Raw genomic sequence first — 22,205 nt, 5'->3', positions numbered from 1 at the left:
CCAAGCAGGCGAGTGTCTTCTTGGCAAGCACAGCCAGCACGGCCAAGCGTCTTTTCATCCAGGCGGGTAAGCGTCTTACCAGCCAGTGCAGAAATGCAGCTCCTCATCCAGGTGGGCGAGCATCTTCCCAGCCAGTGCGGCCATGTGGCTTCTCAGCCAGGAAGGTGAGCATCCTCTTGGCCAGTGCGGCCATGCGGCTTCTTAGCCAGATGGGCAAATGTCGTTCTCAGCCAGGCGGGTGAGCGTCTTCCCGGCCAATGAGGCCATGCAGCTTCTCAGCCAAGGGGGCAAGCATCCTCCTGGCCAGTGCAGCCATGTGACTTCTCTGCCAGGTGGGTGAGTGTCCTCTCAGACAGACGGGCGAGCATCTTCCCAGCCAGTGCAGCCATGTGGCTTCTTGGTCAGGGAGGCGAGCGTCCTCCTGGCCAGCGCAGCCATGCACCTTCCTGGTCAGGGGGCGAGCATTCTCCTGGCCAGTGTGGCCATGCAGCCTCTCAGCCAGGTGGGTAAGTGTCTTCCCAGCCAGGGCAGCCATGCAGCTTCCTGGCCAGGGGGGGTGAGTGTCCTCCTGGCTAGTGTGGCCATGTGGCTTCCTGGCCATGGGGCAAGCAGCCTCTCAGCCAGGATAATGGGAGTGAATTGGCTTGGGGGGGAGCGATGGCAATGAAGTGATGGAGTGCAGTATCTGAGGTGGTGTTGGTGCCTGGGGGCACTCTCTTGGGTGGCTGGAGAGGCTCCTGAGGACGTGTGAAGTCCTGCTTGAGCTGCTTGGGAGTCCCAAAACTGCCGCAGCCACCTCTGATTCCCAAGTGAGCCCCTCTATCAGGGGCCAATGGGGCATCACCCCCTCTCCCTCAATCAGCATCAAGAACCCAGTCAAAACCATTGTTTTGACTGGGCATTTCAACATATAACCTTATCTGAGGCAAGTGGCTGGGAGGGGCAAAGGGCGTGGCTAGACATGGTTAGCTATCAGCTTGAATACCGAGTGAATAAGCAGGTTAAATTATTGCTGGAGTGTAACCAATGGGATTTTGATGGCATTTCTCAACTGCAATAACACTTAACAGAACGTCAAATACACATGTTCCATCCATCATTCAGGTTAAGACCTCCTGCAAGTACCAACTGCTGTCCACAGAACACACCCTTTGGTTTCTCTTATTAAGTATGACTGGTTTCCCCATCCCAGGTGTGCATAAACGGAAAAAAATGAGGTATAAGGCCAACGAGAGAGAAAGAGAGAGAGATTAGGTAGTTTCGTGCCTGAAACAGGCATCTCCCTGTTTCTAGCCTGATGCCTTAACCACTAGCTCAATTTGACTCTTACTCGTATTTCTTTGCAAATATGGCAAAGGCTGGTTAAGAAATCCTCTTTCATATGCGTTATCGCTGCGTGCAAATGTGTCAAATATCAGCTTCCCTGTCTATCACTCGACCTCCTCTTTATTCTCTTCCAGCCCTACAGTCAATTAGAACGCTTGTGCCGAATATTGGCCATCCGGCTATCTCAGCCTGTCCCTCCGCAAAAATTTAGGTCTGGGAGAGTGCCCGATGTCTCATCACTAGATTGCACTGGTCCCGCTTTTCCTTCCTACTCCCAGATCCTTGCAGTATTTCCGGTCGATGTACAGGAACTTCACGGTCCTACAATGTCCTATGATTCTCTTTTCCTATGAAATTTATTGAGCTTGTCTTTAAAACTCCTTCTTTATCGTGAATGGCCAAGCGATCAATCACTCGAGCTAAATCTCCTCCCTCTTCCGCATGACAGTTTGAAGTCGCTGCGATGGCAGGGTTTTCACCAGCATAGATAGTGCCAGTACAGAACTAACCTTCAGAAAGTGGCCACACCTTCTTTCCGCTGCCGTCATGATATCAGATTTCTGAGTGGTTGATAATTTGGTCAATTACGATGAAAGGCGGGACATTCTGCATGTAGATACCGGATGCTTTTTCTTCGTCCTGACTTGAACAGTGGTCAGGACAGACGTGAGGATGATGGCGCCTCGGTGGGGAGTACTGTGGGTCGCCTCAGTGCTTCTGGCAGGTAAGGTTCCAGGCTCGTTTTCATCAGAACTGGGGGCGGAAAAAATGGAGGCGGCGGGCCCGCGAAACTTAGTCGTCCTCCGGGCAAGGGGGAAGGCGGAAAGGCGGAAAGGTCAGACGCTGCATGTAGGTGAAAACGGGAGAGAGCGAGCGTGGTCAGTCATGGGAACCGGTGAGAAGGCGAGGCCAGCCTGCAGCAATTCGAAGCGTCGCAGAGTGTTTAAGGGGAGGCCCGGAGAGTGATTGGTAGCGAAAACTCGGAGGCCGATAGCCGAAGGAGACCGTTTTTCTAAATTGTCATCTCCAGAGTTGATGGCAGGAGATGATGGGAGTTGTGGCTCCTGCTGGACAGCCTGGATGAGGGCGGCGGCTGTGAGGGCGGCGACGGATGTTATAGTGGGGTTCCTTTGCCGTGGTAATATTGCTGTTCTCAATTATGCAGTTGTTGGGCACATTTGGCGTTTGGATGTAATTGTCAATAAACTGAACTGTATGTCATGGTGACTTTATTACTTTGTTTCGTTCACATGAAAATAGATGCTGTTGATTTGTCATTAGCTGCTGCTTCATGCAATTTTTGAAACCATAGATTCTATCTGTTTCCCAGCTTCTGTGGTTACAGTTTTGAGTGCAAACAACGGTGAGGAAAAAATTCCTGTACTAAGACCCACCCATTGAGAGATGGCTCTTATTTTAAAAGTTATCAAACCAAACTGATTCTTTTACACTATACATAGCATTCTAAAATTATAGTGATCAAGATTTAAATTATAATTTTTCCCAACAATCAAGTTTAAAAAAGAAATTTTGAATTAAGATACAACTCAGAAAGCAAATACAGCTGTTTCTCTATGTTGGATCAATTGCTTTTATATTATGTTAGAGGACAACAATGTTTTAAATTAACAAATTAAATGTGGATAACCCGTGATTACCTTTTCTGAACACTTAAAATAGTTTAGCAAGCTGAAGCTTTTAAGAGTATAAAATGGGACTTGAAATCACAGTCTCCTGGTTTCTAGCCTAGTGCCTTAGTCATTATAGCAAACACTATTTTTTGTGGAAACTCTGAAATGGAACCTTTGTCCTACATTACAAATTCAAATGACATATTAGCTAATATTTACTGATGCTGTGGTGTTGGTGTAAATTAGTATTATAGAATCCTATGTGTTTATTGTCAATACCTATTCTGTGTAATACAGCTTTGGAAGTAGTTTTGACCTCCCTCCAAGGTTAACATGGTCAAAATAACAATAACTAAATTATACCAACTGCAGGTTTGTGTGTGGAGTAAAACATGATTCTGAAGGAAGAACCATTTTACACTCATGGCAGGTTAGCAAGAATAAAAAAACTGAGGTTTGGGCCAAATCTTGCGCACTGAAGTATGTAAATTAGCATTTAAATTGCCAACATAGAACTAAAATTCTTGAACAAATATTAGAAGATTTTCTATATTTTGTCTATCCTAACCTATTTGTACGTTTTGCGCAGGATTTAAAACGCTTGTGGCCAATGGTATTTTCTAATGAACTTAACGAAAGTGTTTTAGAGTAATTCTGAAATTGTTTTTAAAAAATCTATAATAAATTATACTACTTAGCCATGGATCCTTTTCTGAAATGTGTGATATAGAAACCACTTGATAGTTGGTCATTTAGTATGTTTGCATATATGGGTGCATTCTGCTCCTTGAGTACACGTTCAGGAACATCTTGTGCGTAGATTATTTAAAATCATAACATTTACTGTAACCAGAGATCTTGTCTTTTCCTGTATCAGAATGCTGTAGTAGCATTTCGGAATCCGGGTGGGAATAGCAATTGTCATTGTACTCTCGAATAGTTAAAATGTACACAGATATAAAATAAATAATTATTTTCCAGTAGGCATTATTTTTTTAATGGTACGGTATTCGAGTGCTATCTACCTACATAGTCTGAGTTGAATGAATTTATGTACAGGTAATTCTTGACTTATGACCATAGTTGAGCCCAAAATTGTGATACAGTTAAGTGAGTTTTGTCCCAATTTCTGACTTTTATTGCCACAGTTATTAAATAAATCACTGTAGTTGTTAAGTTAGTAACACAGTTGTAAACTTATCTGGCTTCCCCATTGATTTTGTTTGTCAGAAGGTTGCAAAAGGTGATCAGATGACCTCAGGACACTGCAACCATAATAAATATAAACCAATTGCCAAGTAGCTGAATTTTGATCACATAACAATGGGGATGCTACAATGGTCGTAAGTGTGAAAAACAATCATAAATCACTTTTTTCAGTGCTGTTGCAACTTCAGATGGTCACTAAACAAATGGTTGTAAGTTGAGGATTACCTGTTCTGCCTTATATATTTGTGGAAATGACTTTATCATATTGCATTCTTATTTCAGTTGTTTCTGCCAATGAATTCAGTGTATTAAGAACTCCTGAATCTGTTATATTTCGAGAAGGAAATTGGCCAATTCCTGGAGAACGAATCTCAGATGTAGCAGCCTTATCCATGGGCTTCTCTATTGAGGAAGTATGTGACTCATTGCTGTACATCTCTTCAGCCACAGTATTCCTTGCCTTTTTTTTTAAAGTGTTGCAGATCTGTGCACTATCTAGAGCAGTGGTAGTCAACCTTTTTCTACCTACTGCCCACTAATGAATCTTTCTTGATGGAAAAATTTCCTTACCGCCCACCAGTTTTTGCACAAGTGCAGAATATTTTTTAGAAAGGAGGGCGTTTTTTAAAAAAGAAATGTACATACATTTATCTTTTTTTTTCTACTTTATGCATGTTTATAATGTTTTTAACTTTATAAAGTTTAATTAGAAAACAATAAAGTAAATTGAAATTAGCTTTACTAGTGATTAATGAGATCTTTGAGGCTGATGCTGCGAGACTAAATATTTGATATCTGGTTCGATTTTCGTAAGGAACAAACGAAGGTCTCCTCTTTTGGTGCTTTTCCTTTTTATCTCCTTTTTTATCTTCCTTAGGGCTATGTACAAAAGTAAGGCTGAGCTAGTTAGCCCACTTATTATTATTAGCCAACAACAATTCTCTCCTGCCTTTTCTTTCTCCTATTTTGCAACTGCTCTGCTCCGCTTCTGCCTGTCCCTGCTATCAGTTTCTACTCGACTTCTCCTCCTCCTCCTTTCCCCACAACCTCACTCCCTTTTAGCAGTGATGATGTTACCTAGTTTGGTAATGAAATGTCTGTAAGAAAACCATCAAGCTCAGAAAGCAGCAAGGATCCCCTATCCCCCACCTCCTCTTTCTCCCTTTCATTCTCCTTTTTGTCTTTTCTGCTCCTTCCCCACCCCACCCCCTTCTAGCAGTGATGATGTTACCTAGTTTGGTAATGAAATGTCTGTAAGAAAACCACCAAGCTCAGAAAGCAGCAAGGATTCCACTATCCCCCACCTCCTCTTTCTCCCTTTCATTCTCCTTTTTGTCTTTTCTGCTCCTTCCCCCCCCCCCAAGCTCAGAAAGCAGCAAGGATCTCCCACCTCCTCTTTCTCCCTTTCATTCTCCTTTTTGTCTTTTCTGCTCCTTCCCCCCCCCCCCTTCTAGCACTTAACCAGCTCAGGCGCGACCGGAGAAGTTTCTCTTCTCAGAAATGTCTTCAGTGGAGCGGTGAGGAGCTGAGGAAACTTCTCCGGTCGCGCCTGAGCTGGTGAAGCGCAGGCAAGCGCCGTCCCATCGCCAGGGAAACAGTGAGTGAGGTGAATCATGTGGTTGCTCAGATCACACGGGCGCAGCCCGGCCGGAGAAGTTTCTCTTCTCAGAAATGTCTTCTCGGGCTGCGCCCGTGTGATCTGAGCAACCACGTGATTCACCTCACTGTTTCACTGGCGATGGGACGGTGCTTCTTGCGCGCGTTAGTTCAAAAGGAGGTTTTAACCTCCGAAATCCCCACCGCCCACCTGGAATCCCAAAACGCCCACTAGTGGGCGGTAGGGACCAGGTTGACGACCCATGATCTAGAGGAATTCAAAATCAGATTATACATTTATTTATAATTACCGGTATGTCCAACATGTTTACCAAAATCATGAATTGATGAATAGTACTGCATCTGTTCTTTTCATTTAAATAGTGTAATAAATTCATTAATACAGTTTCTAATGTTCCTTATTAAGATACATAAATTCACATAAAACATTTTTTTGAAAAATATAAAATGTTTTATAAAAGAAAATTTGCATTGTTACAGGATCTCTCTTGGCCGGGGTTAGCAGTAGGTGATCTCTTTCGGCGTCCGCGAGCTACTGTTCTTGTTACTGTAACTGGGATAGACAAGCTAACAATGCCTAAGAATGGCGTATCTTACCCGGTTGAAAATGTAAGTACATTATAGATTCCAGTGTATTAGTAGCAAAACTTCCATACAGAAGAACAAGGAAGTATGGTTTCGAGACTGCATGCTTTTGTTATGAGTTGGTGTACAGAAACAGAATGTAAATTTTGGAAGTCACATAGAAGATACTTTTTTTCTTGGAACATTTAGAATATTTGTATTTCAGTAAATTTATACAGCAGTTCTTTCTAGAAGCTCTGTATGGAAATGATGTACTGGTAGAGGTTTCCATCTGTGATGGAGAATGTATAGAAATTTTCCCATTCTTTTTATATTATCAGCTGTAGCAGAAAGTCTTTTTTTTTCTTGATCTTAATAATTAACATATTTTTGCTTTCTTTTTCTTCTCACATGAATAAACTATTCGTGTACTGGGAGGAATATAGTAAATGTATGCCATTTATATACTGAAATAAAAAAAATCAATCTGGCACATGGAAATATAATATATTGAGGTTAGACAACCTAGGGCCCTCCAGATGCTTTGCAGTTTACAGGAACCCCAGGAACTTTACTTAATTGGGGTGGGGGTGGGGGTTAGGAACTGTAATTCAGAATCTTTGGAAAGTTCTCTATTGACTAACGCTGCAATAAATCAAAGGAAAAAAAAAGCTAGACCGGAGATATATATGAGCTAAGGCCAATTTAAATAATAAATTTTAATTTGAGTAAAGTTTCACTTTCTTCCTTTAAAACAAGTGTTTTTAGATTATAGAATAATAATTACCTCTTAAATGGAAAGATGTATATACAGTTAGAAATAAAGCTTCATAAAAACACTGGTTTATGTAACTTGGGCATGCTTTTTTCCATAATTTGTATCCACTTTAATCTGAATGTTAGTACTGAACAGCTTAATTTGTATTACCTTATTTAAATATGCATTATTTCTCATTGTTTGTTCTTCAGTTTCATCAAAAGAAATTGCTTGAAGATTCTGAAATCTTCATTATTTTCCATGAAAGAAATGTTTGGCTAATCTTAAAAGATCCTAAGATAGCCCTAATGAAAATATAACTAATGTTTACTCTACTTACTTCAGATAATTACGCCTTTATTCATTCTAGTCTGTAATGTAACCCATTACTTTTTAGAACTACATGGTTCTTTATTTTGGGGGAAGCTAGTAGTTACATGCAATTGAAAGTCTTCCTAAATATATTTCATATTGATTTTTGTTTTTCTTGGGACAATACAGGTAGTCCTTGACTTACAACAGTTTATTTAATGACTGTTCGAAGTTACAATGGCACTGAAGAAGTGACTTAGGACCATTTTTCACACTTTTTCACACCGTTTCAGTATTCCCATGGTCACGTGATTTACATTCAGATGCTTGACAGTGACTCACATTTATGATGATCAGGGTCTTGTTATGATTGACTTTGAGAGTCAATGGGGAAACCAGATGTATTTAACCGTGTTACTAATATAAACCGCAGTGATTCACAACAAATGTGGCGAGAAAAGTTGTAAAATGGGGCAAAACTCACTGAACAAATTTCTCGCTTAACATAAACTTCGGGCTCAAGTGGGGTTGTAAGTCAAGGACTGCCTACACAGAAACAATCATATATGCTGAGTTATTATTTTCCTGTTTTCTATAGATTTGAATTTCTTTTATTTTAGGCAGTTCCCTTCAACCTGGATGGGGTTGCAAATGCAATACATACTTTATTTTCTGAGGAAACACCTGTAGTTGTCCAATTAGCTCCTAGTGAAGAAGTAAGTTCCATTTTTTTTTACAAAATAATCAAAAATTATGACCTTTAAATGCTTCTAAGTAGAGATTTTTCTTAGAAATTTCAGTATTAGGAAAGAGTTGAAGACTCTTATAACAGTGCAAGATTATAATGAATAATGATGGTTCTTTCAGAGAGTTTATATGGTGGGAAAAGCAAATTCTGTATTTGAAGATCTTTCTGTCACACTGCGGCAGCTTCGGAACAGACTTTTCCAGGATAACTCCATTCTTGCTTCCCTTCCCCTCAACTCATTAAGCAGAAACAATGAGGTAAGGCAAGACTCATTCAAATTGTCTTGCTTGACAACTATTTTAATTGATGTTATGTATGTTGTGGAATCCCGTTTTGTCAAATTTATATTTTAGATAAGATCTGTTTCAGGACATGGAGTATTTATTAGTTTTTTTCAGTTTCACATTTGCCTGTTTAACATTTTTATTGAGTTATAAAGTATTATAAAATACAAAATAAATAGAAAAGCAGTGGGTGTGGGAGAAAGGGCAAGAGAACTAAGGAAAGATAAGAATAAAAAAAGAAAAAGAAGCATTGACTTCCGACTCTTTCTGTTACAGTAAAATCAGCCATTAACATCAAATCACAACTTTTTCCTTTTTCATAATAATATAAACAAGCCATTTCTATAAAGAAATCATCTGATCGGTAAAACCAACATCTGAGTTTCATTCTTTACAACATAAGCACGAAGTTCAGAAGCGGTGTCCATATAGAAACAAAAGTATTTATGTTCTTTAATCAAAGTCAGTTTTGCCATTTCAGCCAACTCCATCAACTTCTGCAACCATTCGTCCATAGTAGGAATTGAAGTGTCCTTCCATTTTTGGATAGGTTTTGATAGGTAAACCATTGGGAAACATAACCTTCTAATTCAAATTCTTATCTCGGATTTAATATTGGGTCACCAGAGTTGAAAGATAAAATTTTACCGTACATCAACCAGTCTAACTTTGCTATAATTTCTTTTCTAAAAAAGGCTTACTGTGGTGACACACAAAGGGGCAACTTCATTCAGAACCTTATTTTATATTTCTTCCAAACTCTTAGTATGGCACATCTAACAAAATGGTTATTAAAATCAACATTAACTCTACTTTTATCATACCATAAATAGCTGTGCTATCCAAATCTTAATATATGGCCCTCTAGTTCAAGTAATCTCTTATCTGGAGGCTCACCCATTCTTTTGCCCAGGTCGAACAGCATACATCAAAATATAATTTCATATCTGGTAGACCCAACCCCCCCTCTTTCCTTAGCATATTGCAGTAGCTTATATCTAATTCGTGGTTTTTTCCCTTGTCATATGAACTTAGAAATAGCCTCCTGCCAGTGTTTAAATAGATTATCAGTTGTAAGTATTGGTAACATCTGAAGTTTTAAAAAAAGCATCTTTGGTAAGAAATTTACAGAAATTCTACCCACTAATGATAAATGCAATTTATCCCATTTTTGTAAATCCCGTTTAATATCCCTCCAAAGAAGGACATTGTTATTTTGAAACAGTTTTATATTTGCATTTGTTAACATAACCCCTAGGTATTTCACCTTTTTCTCAACCCTAAAACCTGAGTTTTTATTCAATATATCACTATCCTGAGAAGACATATTCTTGATCAGCATTGTTTTCTGTTTATTTATTTGGAAACCTGCCAAATCCCCAAACTCATTCAGTTTCCTCATCAAGTATTCTATATTATTTTTGGGTCCTGTAAAAATATAACCAGATCATCAGCGAGGGCTGTCAATGTATAAATTTATTTCTTAATATTTATGCCCTCTATTTTATCATCTTGTCTAATACTTTGATTCAGGATTTCCAAAACCAAGATAAATAACATAGGGGACAAAGGACATCCTTGTCTTGTATCCTTTGGAATTTCACATTAGTCAGTTAAATCACCATTTATGACAATTTTTGCATTCTGTGATGTGTAGCTCGTTTTAATTCCTTGGATAAAATTAACTCCAAAGTCCATTTCTTCCAGCACTTTAAACATAAAGGCCCAATTTAGGTTGTCAAAGCCCTTCTCTGCATCTAAAAATATTAAGGCAGCCTGTTTTTCGTATGATATTGTAAGTATTCAATAATATTTAAGGCAGTCCTTTAAGTACCTCTTAGCTGTCTTTTCAGTAGAAAGCCTGTTTGGTCTTCACGTGTAATATACCTGTAGAATCTTCTTTAGTCTTTCTGCCAGAATGGCAGCGAAGAGTTTTTAATCTTTATTTAATAATGAAATGGGTCTATAAGGTCTTTGTAATATCTTGACTTTCCTTTTGAAGCAGCACAATATTGGCTTATTTCTATGTCTTGGGCATATTTCCCACCTGTAGTATATCATTCATTGTGTTCTTTAGTGGTTGAAGAAGTTCATTCTTGAAGCACTTATAGTATTGACTTGTGAGACCACCTGGGCCTGGGGCTTTGCCTGCCTCATTTTTTTTGATAGTTTATGGTACCTCAAAAGCAGTTATTGGATCGTTCATAAGTTGTCTCTAGGTTTGTGATAGTTTAGGTAACTGTTGTCTTAAAGGGTATTCATCTATTTTTAACATATCAAACTCCTGTCTTTTATACAAATTTGAATAAAAATTATGAAATGACTTTTTAATGAGTTCATTGTCTGTTATTACATTATTGTCTTGCAAATTTTTCAATCATTGTCTTTTTTCTTTCTTTTTTTAATTTATATGTCCACCATCTGCCTGGTTTATTTGCAAATTCAAAATATCTTTGTTTAGCATAGTTCAATTTTGTTTTTATTTCGTGTACAGTTAACATAGTTAATTGTTGCTGTAACAATTTAGTATGGTATAAAATTATAGGATCCATAGATGTCTTTTGCAGCTGAATTTCTTTCTGTCTGATTTTGTCCAATATTCTTTGCATCTTTTCCTGGGATTTTTTCTTCTCTAAGCGATTATACTATATAAAATAGCCCCTCATAACCATTTTACTAGCCTCCTATACTGTTGTTAAGTTTGTCCCTTTACTCAAATTATTCTCAAAGTATTCCTGCAGCTTCTTTTTAGTCTTTTACAATTTTTTGTAAAATAGTTTCATTTAATCTCCATCTGAAACTCAAGCTTTTTTCTCTTAATGCCAAAAGCACAGGATTATGGTCAGAGAAAGATTTAGGCAGAATGTCCACTTTCAAAATTCTATTTGCAAGATTTTAGTTATCCATATCATGTCAATTCTTGAAAAAGATTGAAAGAAAGAAAGAAAAGTTGTTCTCTGGCATCTTCATTTTTATATCTCCATGAATCTATTAGTACTGCCGTGTTTCCCCGAAGATAGGACATGTTCCAAAAATAAGGCCAAGTCTGATTTTTGGGGTGGGCCTAAATATATGCCCTCCCCCAAAATAAACCCTAGTGAAGAGGTGGATGTGGGCAGCACAGGAGGCAGCCCTTCCCTTCCCTGGTCAGCTAATGGCAGCTGGGCCCCTTAATTCTGAACCGTAGATCAGCTGAGCTGATAAGGCGCTACCTCTCTCTCTCTCCCCAGCGTTCTTACTGTTTGCCCTCCTCCCATCCATTCATCCCCCTCGCCTGGAAAACTCCCCCGCTCGCAAGAGAGCAGCCGCCCAGCACCTATTGTCACGTAGTGCCCACCCAGTGCCAGAGCTTTTGACCTCTCCCACACGCGAAATGCGGTCACAGCTTCCAGTTGCCCCTTCCAGCCCACTTGTCTTTCAAGCAACACGGACCTCCCCTGCCACGCTCATTTGTGCTTCCCCAAAGAGCTCTTTGAAGACCAAAAGTTGCTGTTGCCAGCCCAAGACGCCTTTTATAAGAGGTGGTTCAAATTTGGGAACGGGATGAGCTCGCCTCCCATCCAGAGGGGGCGCGGATGGGTGCCTCCTACCATTCTTCCAACGCGTCGATTTCTTCACCAGGGAGGAGAACCGACTTGCAGGTTTCCCTCTCAGTCAGGTAAAACCCCGCCCCAGCAGTGCACAAGGCAAGCACCTTCAATGGCTTTCTGCCTTGCCCCTTCCCTGTCAGTGGAGGGTTTGTGGTCCCATGCTGAGGTGTTGCTCTCGACTGAGGAGAGGCATTGAAAGCGAGCAGAAGCAGCACTGGTGAGTGGAGGCTGGCGGGTGGGCGCAAATTCACAAGGGAAGCTGCCTTACTGACTTGTATGCGGCTGGAGTCTCTTGGGGCTCCGCGGCCAGATAAAGGAACCCTCAGGTGTCCCGAGCTTCACCGCAAAGGGGTTAGTTTTCCCCAGCCCCATTGGCTTTGACGGGGCAGCGGGGGGGGGAAGCAGAAATTTTGCAAACTTGTTGGAAGGGGCGGGAAGTTTCCTCTTGGGAGTTGATGTGTAAATGAAGGCTGAACCCTTTGAAGGATTGGAAGCTGCTTTGCAGGAGGCATATACCAAGTTGAGTCTTCTGCCATCACCATCGCTCACTGCCTCCTCACCCAAAATAATAAGTCCCCCCTCCCCCCAAAATAAGTCCAAGCTCTTATTTCGGGGGTCAAAAGAAAATACCCTGTCTTTTTCAGGAAAACACTGTAAATTATCATCATCTCAAAATCTTAGATAATTTACCCTGTGAGGGTTTAACCCCTTTGATGGATGTTCTATCCAAAACTGGTGTAGACAGTCAGTTCCAATCCCCCAACATAAGCCAGTTTCCATATGAGAAAGGCAGTAACTGATCCATTAAATGATCAAAAAATTTGCTTCTATCATCATTTGGCCTATACACGCCCACCACTATTGATTTTATTCCATTAAGTTCAATTTCTACTGCTACAAATCTACCATATTCATCTGCTACAAGTAATTTAGGTTTGAATTGGGATTTCATATAAAAAACAACTCCATTAAATTTTTTTACACCAGCTGATATAAATTTATCTCCTAGACGTTTATTTATCAAATATTTGTCTTATTTCTTAAAATGTGTTTCTTGAAGACAGACTATATCCAAATTAAGTTTCCTCAAATAGTGAGGAAGAGCACTTAGACTTAATCTCCATGTTTAAGCACCGTAATAGATTCCTGTACAACTATCTTGGCCACATCTTCTTCTTTTCTATTCCTCTCTGCCACGTCTTCTTCAATGCCACCTTTGGGGTTTTGCTCAACCACTAGCTTCTTTTCTATACCCATTTCTCCACACGAATCTGGAATTAATTTATATCTGATCAAAAAATTCTTAGCTTTCTTAGCCAGCAGTGTGCTGCAGCTGCCTAAAAAATCTACACAGTTTTAGGCTGCATAAACAGAGGGATGGAATCAAGATCATGTGAAGGTTTAATACCACTTTATAATGCCTTGGAAAGGCCACACTTGGAATACTACATCCAGTTTTGGTCACCATGATGTAAAAAAGATGTTGAGAAAGAAAGAATGCAGAGAAGAGGAACAAAGATGATTAGGGGATTAGAGGCTAAAACATATAAAGAACAGTTCTAAGTGAAGGGACACAAGTAGTGACAATGAGGAAAATATGAAAATACTGTATTTTTCAAAGTATAAGATGCACCGGAGTATAAGTATAAGACCCACCAAGATTTTGAAAAGGTAAATTTAAAAAAAAAGTTTTTGCACTCTGCAGACCTCCCAAACACTCTGAATGGCTCATTTTTTGTGAAAAAGGGAGCATGCAGAGAGTTTGAGAGGCCTGCAAAACGCTCCTGGGGACCAGGGGGGTGGAGAGGCGGGCAAAAACGAGCAAAAAAGGCCCATTTTTTTTTTTTAAGAAAGGGCATGCATAGTCTTTAGGAGGCTTAGAGTGCTCCTGGGAGGCTGGGGTGGGAGTGGAGGAAACAAAAAAAACCCAGCCTATTTTTGGCTCGTTTTTGCCCTCCCCAGCCCCTAGGAGTGCAAAGTGCAAAGGAGCACTTTGCATCCTCCCAAACCCTCTGCACATCCATTTTTGTGAAGGGGGCAGGGTTTTGGGAGGCCAAAAATGCTGTATTCAGTTGTAAGACGCACCCAGATTTCACACTCTTTTGGGGGGGGGTGCATCTTATACTCCAAAAAATACGGTAATTTTAAGAAAAAGTCCTATTCTCTATGGAATTCAGCCTAAATCTTTGCTCATGGTAAATATCAGTGGTGGGTTCCTACCGGTTCAGACCAGTTCAGCCGAACTGATAGTTTGGCGGCCTTGATCACTGGAAATGGCAGCGACCCAGGCCTGCCACGCCCCCAAACCAGTTCTCTGGGTGGCACTGTAGGTGGTGTCATCTTGTTTTTTGCTTTGCGCATGCGCATAACAATTTTTATTGTAATGCACATGCGCACACAGCGCATCAAGCGCACATGCTTCACGGTCACAAGCAAACTAGCAGTAGTGATTGCCGGAACCCCTGGTAAGTATCACCCCTTCCGATTTATCCCAACAGAATAGTATTTTTCTCTGCTTCAGTTTATTTCAGTTTTACATTAAGTGATTCGTTTGTTAAGAGAATGTATGGGTAAGTCCTGCATGTGCTATCCATGCTAAATTAATATCAGAATTGATTTTGAGTCTTTTTATTATAAATTGAAATGCTTTTTCAATTCATCTTTTTGTATGTGTTCTTGTTTTTATGAAGACATGTTTATTTCATAGGTTGATCTCCTCTTCCTGTCAGAGTTGCAAGTTTTGCATGATATCACAAACTTGGTAAGTAAATTCTGCAAACAAAATTCTACTATGTGATTGACTGTGTATTTTCTGACTAATTATTCAGCTGGTTTAGAACATTTTAAATTAGAAACAACGGAGAATGTGTAGTTTATTGGCTAAACTGGCCTTCTTGAAAAATTCTTGGAGAAGCAGAATATGGGATAAAAAGTATCGACATGTTCCAGCACTTTCACTAAAATGGAATGTCATGCTGCCATGATTCTAACTCTGCAACTTTTGTATATAAAGGTATCTTTGATTTATGTCCATCCCTAATGGTCTGAATTAATGACCACCCGAGAAAGGGTGCTTTTTGTCCTGTATAGCAGTCTCACTAACCAGTGGTCCTTGAGAAAATGTTGTTGGTCCACAGAAAATTATTTGCATGTTTTATATTGCACTAAATACTATTTTTTAAAAAAAAAATCATATTAGTGGTCTGTGGGATTTCAAATTATAAATTTAGGGGTCCCTGAGGTCCAAAAGGTTGGTGACCCCTGCTGTAGAGCACTCTGACCGCATGCAAAATGTCCCATTCACCTCCCCCCACTACAGTATTGTGACCATGATCTAGGTGTTTAGCAACCTGTTTGTGCTTATGACTGGTTGCCCAGTGTCCTGTGAACATGTGATTCCATTTGCAATCTTTTTTTGCTGCTTTCCCAGAAAGTCAGTGGGGAAGCCAGCAGAGAACGTGGCAAGCTGCTTCCATCTGCTAAGAGGCCTCTGTCTTGTCTCTTGGGGCTATACAAAAGGATCATGCCTTATGCTGTACCAGTGCACCTGTCATTAACATCAACCATTAACATTAACTTCCATCCCATGTAGATGCATCTGTAGGATTCTAGAAAACAATTACTTAAAATAGTTAAAATGTTGCTTTCAAAATGTTGCCTACTTTTTACTTTGATATTCTTTTAATGATTTTACCTATTGCTTCCCAAGCTTTCTAGACACAAACATCTGGCCAAGGATCATTCACCAGATCTATATTCTCTAGAACTTTCTGGGTTGGAAGAAATAGGTAAAAGGTATGGGGAAGATTCACAGCAGTTCAAGGATGCTTCTCAGATTCTTGCAGACTCTCTGCAAAAGGTTAGTAGAGCAAAAATGCTGGTAAATAATATAGCTTTTTCTTAACTTAGAATATAGAAACAGGTATGAATAGATTATGCAGTGATTTATTACTGATACCTGTTTGGTTTTTTTTCAAATAAAATTTTCTTCAGCTTATAGTTGTTGGCCAAATAAAGATATACCATATTTTTCAGAGTATAAGACACACCTTTTTCCCCCCTAAAAGAGGGTGAAAATTTGGGTGCGTTTTATACACTGAATGTAGCCCCATCCACACTCTGGCCCCAACGCATTGGCCTCTGCCTCCAATTTACCTCTTTGCAGCAAATGGGGTTTGCTGAGCCTTCAATAAGCTATAGCAGTGGTCGGCAAGCCGCGGCTCGTGAGCCACATGCGGCTGTTTACACATTTTAATGTGGCTCTTCTGTGTGCCGGGCGCCCGCTCCCCTCCCTCCCACTGTTCCCTCTAAGGTGCGCGGCTGCTAGAATTGGCCGCCCGCAAAGGACCTCCCCGTACTTGTTTTGGTGAGCGCGGGGCGACTGATGCCAGGAAAGCAAGCCCGGGGAGGAGGTCCTTTGTGGGTGGCCAATCCTAGCTGCTTGCGCCCGGCGCTGCAGCTAAAGTAAAGCCCCTGCCGCTACAGGTTTTAAGGAGGAAGACATGGGGGGGGAGTGACTCGCTAACAAACTGTACTTTCGCTTTATCTCCTTCGGCCTTAATCTGTTTAAATCGCCCTCGGTATGGGGGGGGGGGGAGAAGACACAGAAGATATTGCATTTCAATGACACTTTGTGGCAAGGACACGTGTTAGTTGCTCCCTTTCAGCCTCAAAACGACTCCGAAAGCGGCAAGCGGGGAACGGCAGCAACTTCCCTCTTCCAACAGCCCCCCCCCTCTGGGAAAGTGGCTTTTGTCGGTTGCCTTTTGAGCAGCCAATCCTAGCTGCTTGCGCCCAGCGCTGCAGCTAAAGTAAAGCCCCTGCCGCTACCGGAATATCTGCTGCCGCCTCCTCCTCCTCTAACAGCACCCGATGCTGCGGCAGAGGTGAAGCCGCCAAAGCTCCCGCCGGCGCCCCCACCTATGGCAGCGGCGCCTCCCTCTCCGTTCGGAGCACCTGAGTTGGGCCCCGCGTTACCCTGCCCCCTCCTCCTCTGCTGTGCTTTTGAGGAGCCATGAGGCCGCGGGAGCCAGTAGGAAGGCGGCGGGGGGGGGGGCAGGAGCAGGGAAAAAAGGCCTCATGGCTTCTCAAAAGCATGGCGGCGGCGGAGAAGGCAGCAGGGGTAACGCAGTGCTCCGAGTGCCTATTTGTGGACAGGGCAAAATGGAGGCCACTAAAAAAAATGCTTTATCCTGCTGGTTTAGAGGAGTCTGCATAGTGCTGCAGAAACTTCTGAACACTACAGAAAGTTTCTGCTGCATACCTTGGTAAGGCAGCAGTTTGTCCTGAAGCTGTGTGATGGTGGCTCTACAGTGGTCGCCATTTTATCCTGCCCATTTGTGGGGGGGAGAACCAACCTAGAACTGAGGAGAAATTTCCTGACAGTTAAAACAATCAATTAGTGAAGTTGTGGGTAATCTATCACTGCAGCTTTTAAAGAAGAGATTGGACAGCCATTTGTCTAAAATGGTATAGGGCATGAATATCAAACTCAATTGCCGGATTGTGATGTATCGCAAAGCTTTTTGCCTTTGTGAAGCAAAGATGGGTGTAGCCTGCTAGTGATGTATCCAGCCAGTGGGCTGCCACTTTGACAGACCTGGTATATGGTTTTCTGCTTGAGCACTGGGTTGGACTAGAAGACATTCAAGGTCCCTTCCAACTGTTATTCCAATATAATATTTTAGTTGTGTGCCCTTTCTCATTTGTATCTAATTTCAGCTGTCAAATTCTGAATTTATGGCTCTTTCAGTTTGCAGATGAGATGTACAACATCTACAGTGGGAATGCAGTTGTAGAAGTGGTAACTGTGAAGACTTTTGATACTCCCTTTGTGAGAAAATCCAGATCTATTCTACAATCCTCAGAGGTTATACAAACTTTTGCATTTCTTTTGATAGTTGGATAATAAATCTTTTTTAAAAATCTCATGCCTTTTAGTGAAATAACTAAACAGAAAAATGCAGACTATTAATGACAACATGCTTACTCTGTGCTTTATTCTTTATTTTTTTAGCCCCTCAGTACATGTCTTAGAATAAAAAACAGTAGCTGTAAATGCACTTGAGTATAGTCACTTGAGTCCAGAGTAATATAATGCAAAAGTTGAATAATTATTCAATTTGTCTATCATTTCTATTTTTGTGACTTAATGATTCGACATAATAATCTAATCATTTTCTCTGAAACTCAGAAATTAGGAAAACATTTGATTTACTGAAATTCTTTGTTACTAGATTTCCAAATTACTTCTGTGAAGTTTAAAGCAAATTTAAAAATAATCTAAAATCAAAGATTACTGATGAACCTATAAAATATACAAACATATCTTATTTTCCAAACATTTTGTTGGATTTATTCATTAGGTGAAACTTGCCCTTAATCCCATGAATTATACTGGCATGAAAAGATTGCTTGGTTTTTTATGTTGAAAATACTTCAATAGGTCTGAACACTGGCCTAAATCCAATAGATTGGTGTTGAGCAGTGATAAATACTGTATAAAGCCAGAATATGGATAGGAAAAAAATCAGATGCATTGGAACATCATCACTTAGAGAAAGATCTAGGAATCCTGGTGGTCTACCAGTTGAGTGTGAGTAAGCAATGTGCTGCAATTGCTAAAAGGCCAATGCACTCTCGGGCTGCATTTATAGAAACGTTGCACCCAGATCACAGAAAGAAATGTTTCTGTGCTGCTTAGACCAGACATTATTCTATGACTAATGAGGGGCAGCTTATTTTAAAAAGGGCTTGAAAAAATTGCACAGGTTTAGGTGATATTGAAGGGTCTGGAAGCTAGCCCACATGAGGAACTGGATATATTATACTTTCAAAAGGTAAGATTAAATGGAGATTTGACTGTGATATGCCCATGTGGCTGTCCATTATATGAGGGGTAGACTGTTCTCTGTTCAAGAGGCAGGACAATGACCAAAAGGTTGATATAATTAGATTAATGCTGAAAATTAGAATGAATTCCATAAGGGTAAAAGCTACTAACCAGTGGAACAATCTACCTAAGGAGTTGTATTCCTTCTCATTGGAAATTTTCATATTGGTGCTAGATAGCTACTGGTCAGGGATTATTTATTAGATTCCTAATTTGGATTAAGATAAAGATAAAGATTCTTCCAAATGATACTCAATAACTTAATAGGAACAAATTTACATTGAATAAATTGCACATTGTTTAACAATTAATCTTCTAGAATACTCCTTGTGTTTCTTTAGAGTGATTTATGATTTATTGTATATACTTTACTCATTTCTTTGTTCTCTCCTTGTTATAGAGCACGCCTGAAAATCCATATAACCTAGGATATCCATATAACTTTAACTATGCTGTTGTCTTCAATATAATTTTCTGGATCATGCTTGGACTGGTGTTAGCTGTGATTGTTATCTCCTACAATCTGTGGAATATGGATCCAGGCTATGACAGCATTATTTATAGAATGACCAACCAGAAAATTAGAATGGATTAACCTTTAAATGCAAATCTAAGAGGAGAAATGCTTTTTTAGTATTCTGGCAACATTCAATATGGACTCTTCATGGTGTGAATATTTTTATGAAGTATACCTTTGTTTTGTGGGGATATATTAAATGGTAATAGTGGGTGTAGCCAATGTGCAGAGTTGAAAACAAGCAGTACTACACAACCATGAGCTAATTCCAATTGAAGTATATATTTATTTTACTCTGTGACTGTGTAGTGTGCATTTTGCTGTAGGGGTGCTTCTTTATATTGCTTATGACTAAGCAATTGTTTTCTTACACTGAAAGTTTAGGATGTTTTCTTGAACTATGTAATAGATTAATAAAGTAATTCATGATCTAAATATTTCAAATGTTAGGATTTTAATCCTATTAAGACTGATAATCCAATGTAAAAGTTTCTTTAAGCAGAGGTACCCTTTTAAAATACAACCTTGCTGTACATATATGTATATTCACCCTAAATGTTTATTCAAAGTTACTGTGTTTCTTAAAATAATGAAATTACCTGAAATAAGAGAAATACATATGGGTGCAACATCTGTATTAATAATTGTAGGAATGTAGAATCTTATGGTATTTGTGAGTAGTGAATTCTGATGAAAAATTCAGTTATATGTCATGTTCTTTTGTTACATGATCAGTTAACAAATGGTACATAGTAGCCTGTGTTCTGTACTTGACATGATGTATTTCGGTTCTTGACATACGCTGAAAAAAACCAAAAAGGCTGATATTTGAGTGGAATGTTTTATTGGGCATCAAATGATAGGTATAACCATAGCACTGAAGATAGTATAGGCCTTGACTTCAAATACATCTGCTTGTAGTGCAGAATTAATATTAAATAAATGTAATGGCTTGAGATGCTTGAAAGATTGTTGTTATGGTAACACTGCACAGATTCATTTACTGTAAGGAACTGAACAGATGTTCTACTACAGAGAATATAAAGTATTTTGCGTAGAAAGTGAACAAACATTCCATTTGTAACTGTACTTAATTAAATGTTATTCTAGTGTATACATTAATATTCTTTAATTTACAAGGTTTAATGCATTGGTATATTGATATTCAACTGCTATAATAGGGATATCCAACTTTCTTCTAGATCTTGTAGCTGGCACTATGAATATGCTAAGTCTTGGTTATTTATATTGTTCTAGTTAAACTGTACAGGTGTATTTTCAGTTAATGTAAACACATATAGGTAAAAAAATTCACAACCATGCACATGATTGAAAATACTTGAATTCTAGTTCCAGTTGGGACAATCTTTCCCATTGTAAAAACAGATTTTGTTTTGTTTTGCTTTAGCTATATGATCAGAATGGTGAGTTATAATTTCTTTCTGATGAATTTGACCTCTTTAAAAAAACAAATTTCTCACAGTACTCATTGGAAAAATGAGGGAGTTGGCCTGCAAATCTGAAATTAATCTGAAGCTTGAGAAAATAAATAATATTTAATCTTTAACGTATTTAAACAAGTTCCAGTTGGAACACTGGCGAGTAATGGATTGATGTAATAGTACTACTATTATATTAGTAACATATAGTATTAAAAATAATACTATAGGCCACTAGCAATAGTAGCATGATAGGGTCAAGAATTAGACACTGATTTCCCTTTAGTAGTGTCAGTTTATAGATTGTTCAATACTGATATGAATAAAAAGATTTGTTAAGAGGTGATGTCTATAGGTTCTAATAATTCATCTAAAACAGATGTCAAACTCTCAGCATCCCATTGCCATCACGTGATGTATCGTGCTGTTTTTCCTCTGTGGAGCTGGGGTGGGTGTGATGCATCTGGCCCGCGGGCCACCAGTGAGACAACCTGATCTAGAGTGACAATGTAAGATTTGAATGAGATTTGAATTAAAAGAAATACATATTTAAGCCACATGTGAAGTGAGTAATTTCAATACTAATAGAATTGATATTGAATATTGGCCTTGGATATGACAAAACATCTATTCTAAAGCTCTAAGCATACACTACTTCAGCTGTATTGCTACAACAACTCAGAGAAGATCAGTTTGCCGTAATGCTGTTGGTACATCTGACAGCAAAATATTGTTAATTTGGGCTAAATTATAAAGGAACATTTGAAAGAATAAGATGTACTCATTCATATTCAAGAACTTTAGTTTTGCAGTTGTAGTTTGAAGAACTTAATCAAATATTGCTCCTCTAAATATTAATTCTATACTGTATTAGAATCTTTTGAAATGTCTGCTTCTGGTTGCGACTTTCAAATAATCATGCATGCATTATTGAATGTTTACTTTTTAAATTTCTGAATTATGTGATCTTTTATAGCATATCTGTTGGTAGCATAATGAATAAGATCTTTTTTTTAAATGCTTTTCTATATTCATACTCATATTCAAGTAAAGGTATGCCATGTATTTTCTGCACAATTATCCAATACTGAAATCCTTTTTCTCAATCCTTTGGGAAAAAAGTACTATTTCGTTCAAGAGGGTTCGTTCCTATATGTATGGAGAAAACTACAGCCCTTTACCTGCTAGATACTATTTTTTAGTTTCAATCGATTGTTTGGGAAACAAAAAGAAATATATGTAATTACTGAGCCTATTGTTAACTTAAGTTTATTGGCTGTCCAACTGCAATGGATCCTTGGTTTCTTTGGGTTCAGAGT

General features: G+C 39.3%; 1 protein-coding gene across 1 annotated transcript; it reads left to right on the top strand.

The window, feature by feature from the left end:
- Positions 1 to 1,809: 1,809 nt before the first annotated feature.
- Positions 1,810 to 22,136, top strand: ATP6AP2 (ATPase H+ transporting accessory protein 2). Its single transcript, XM_081951370.1, has 9 exons — positions 1,810 to 2,050; positions 4,449 to 4,579; positions 6,264 to 6,392; positions 8,037 to 8,132; positions 8,284 to 8,421; positions 14,746 to 14,799; positions 15,748 to 15,897; positions 17,791 to 17,907; positions 19,331 to 22,136. The coding sequence occupies exons 1-9, from the start codon at positions 1,999 to 2,001 to the stop codon at positions 19,523 to 19,525; spliced, it is 1,062 nt and encodes a 353-aa protein (XP_081807496.1). The 5' UTR covers positions 1,810 to 1,998; the 3' UTR covers positions 19,526 to 22,136.
- Positions 22,137 to 22,205: the final 69 nt, after the last annotated feature.

Source organism: Natrix helvetica (assembly GCF_964273705.1).
Source record: "Natrix helvetica genome assembly, chromosome: 4".
In the NCBI taxonomy this organism is placed as follows: Eukaryota; Metazoa; Chordata; class Lepidosauria; order Squamata; family Natricidae; genus Natrix; species Natrix helvetica.
This window is presented reverse-complemented; position numbering and strand designations above follow the sequence as displayed.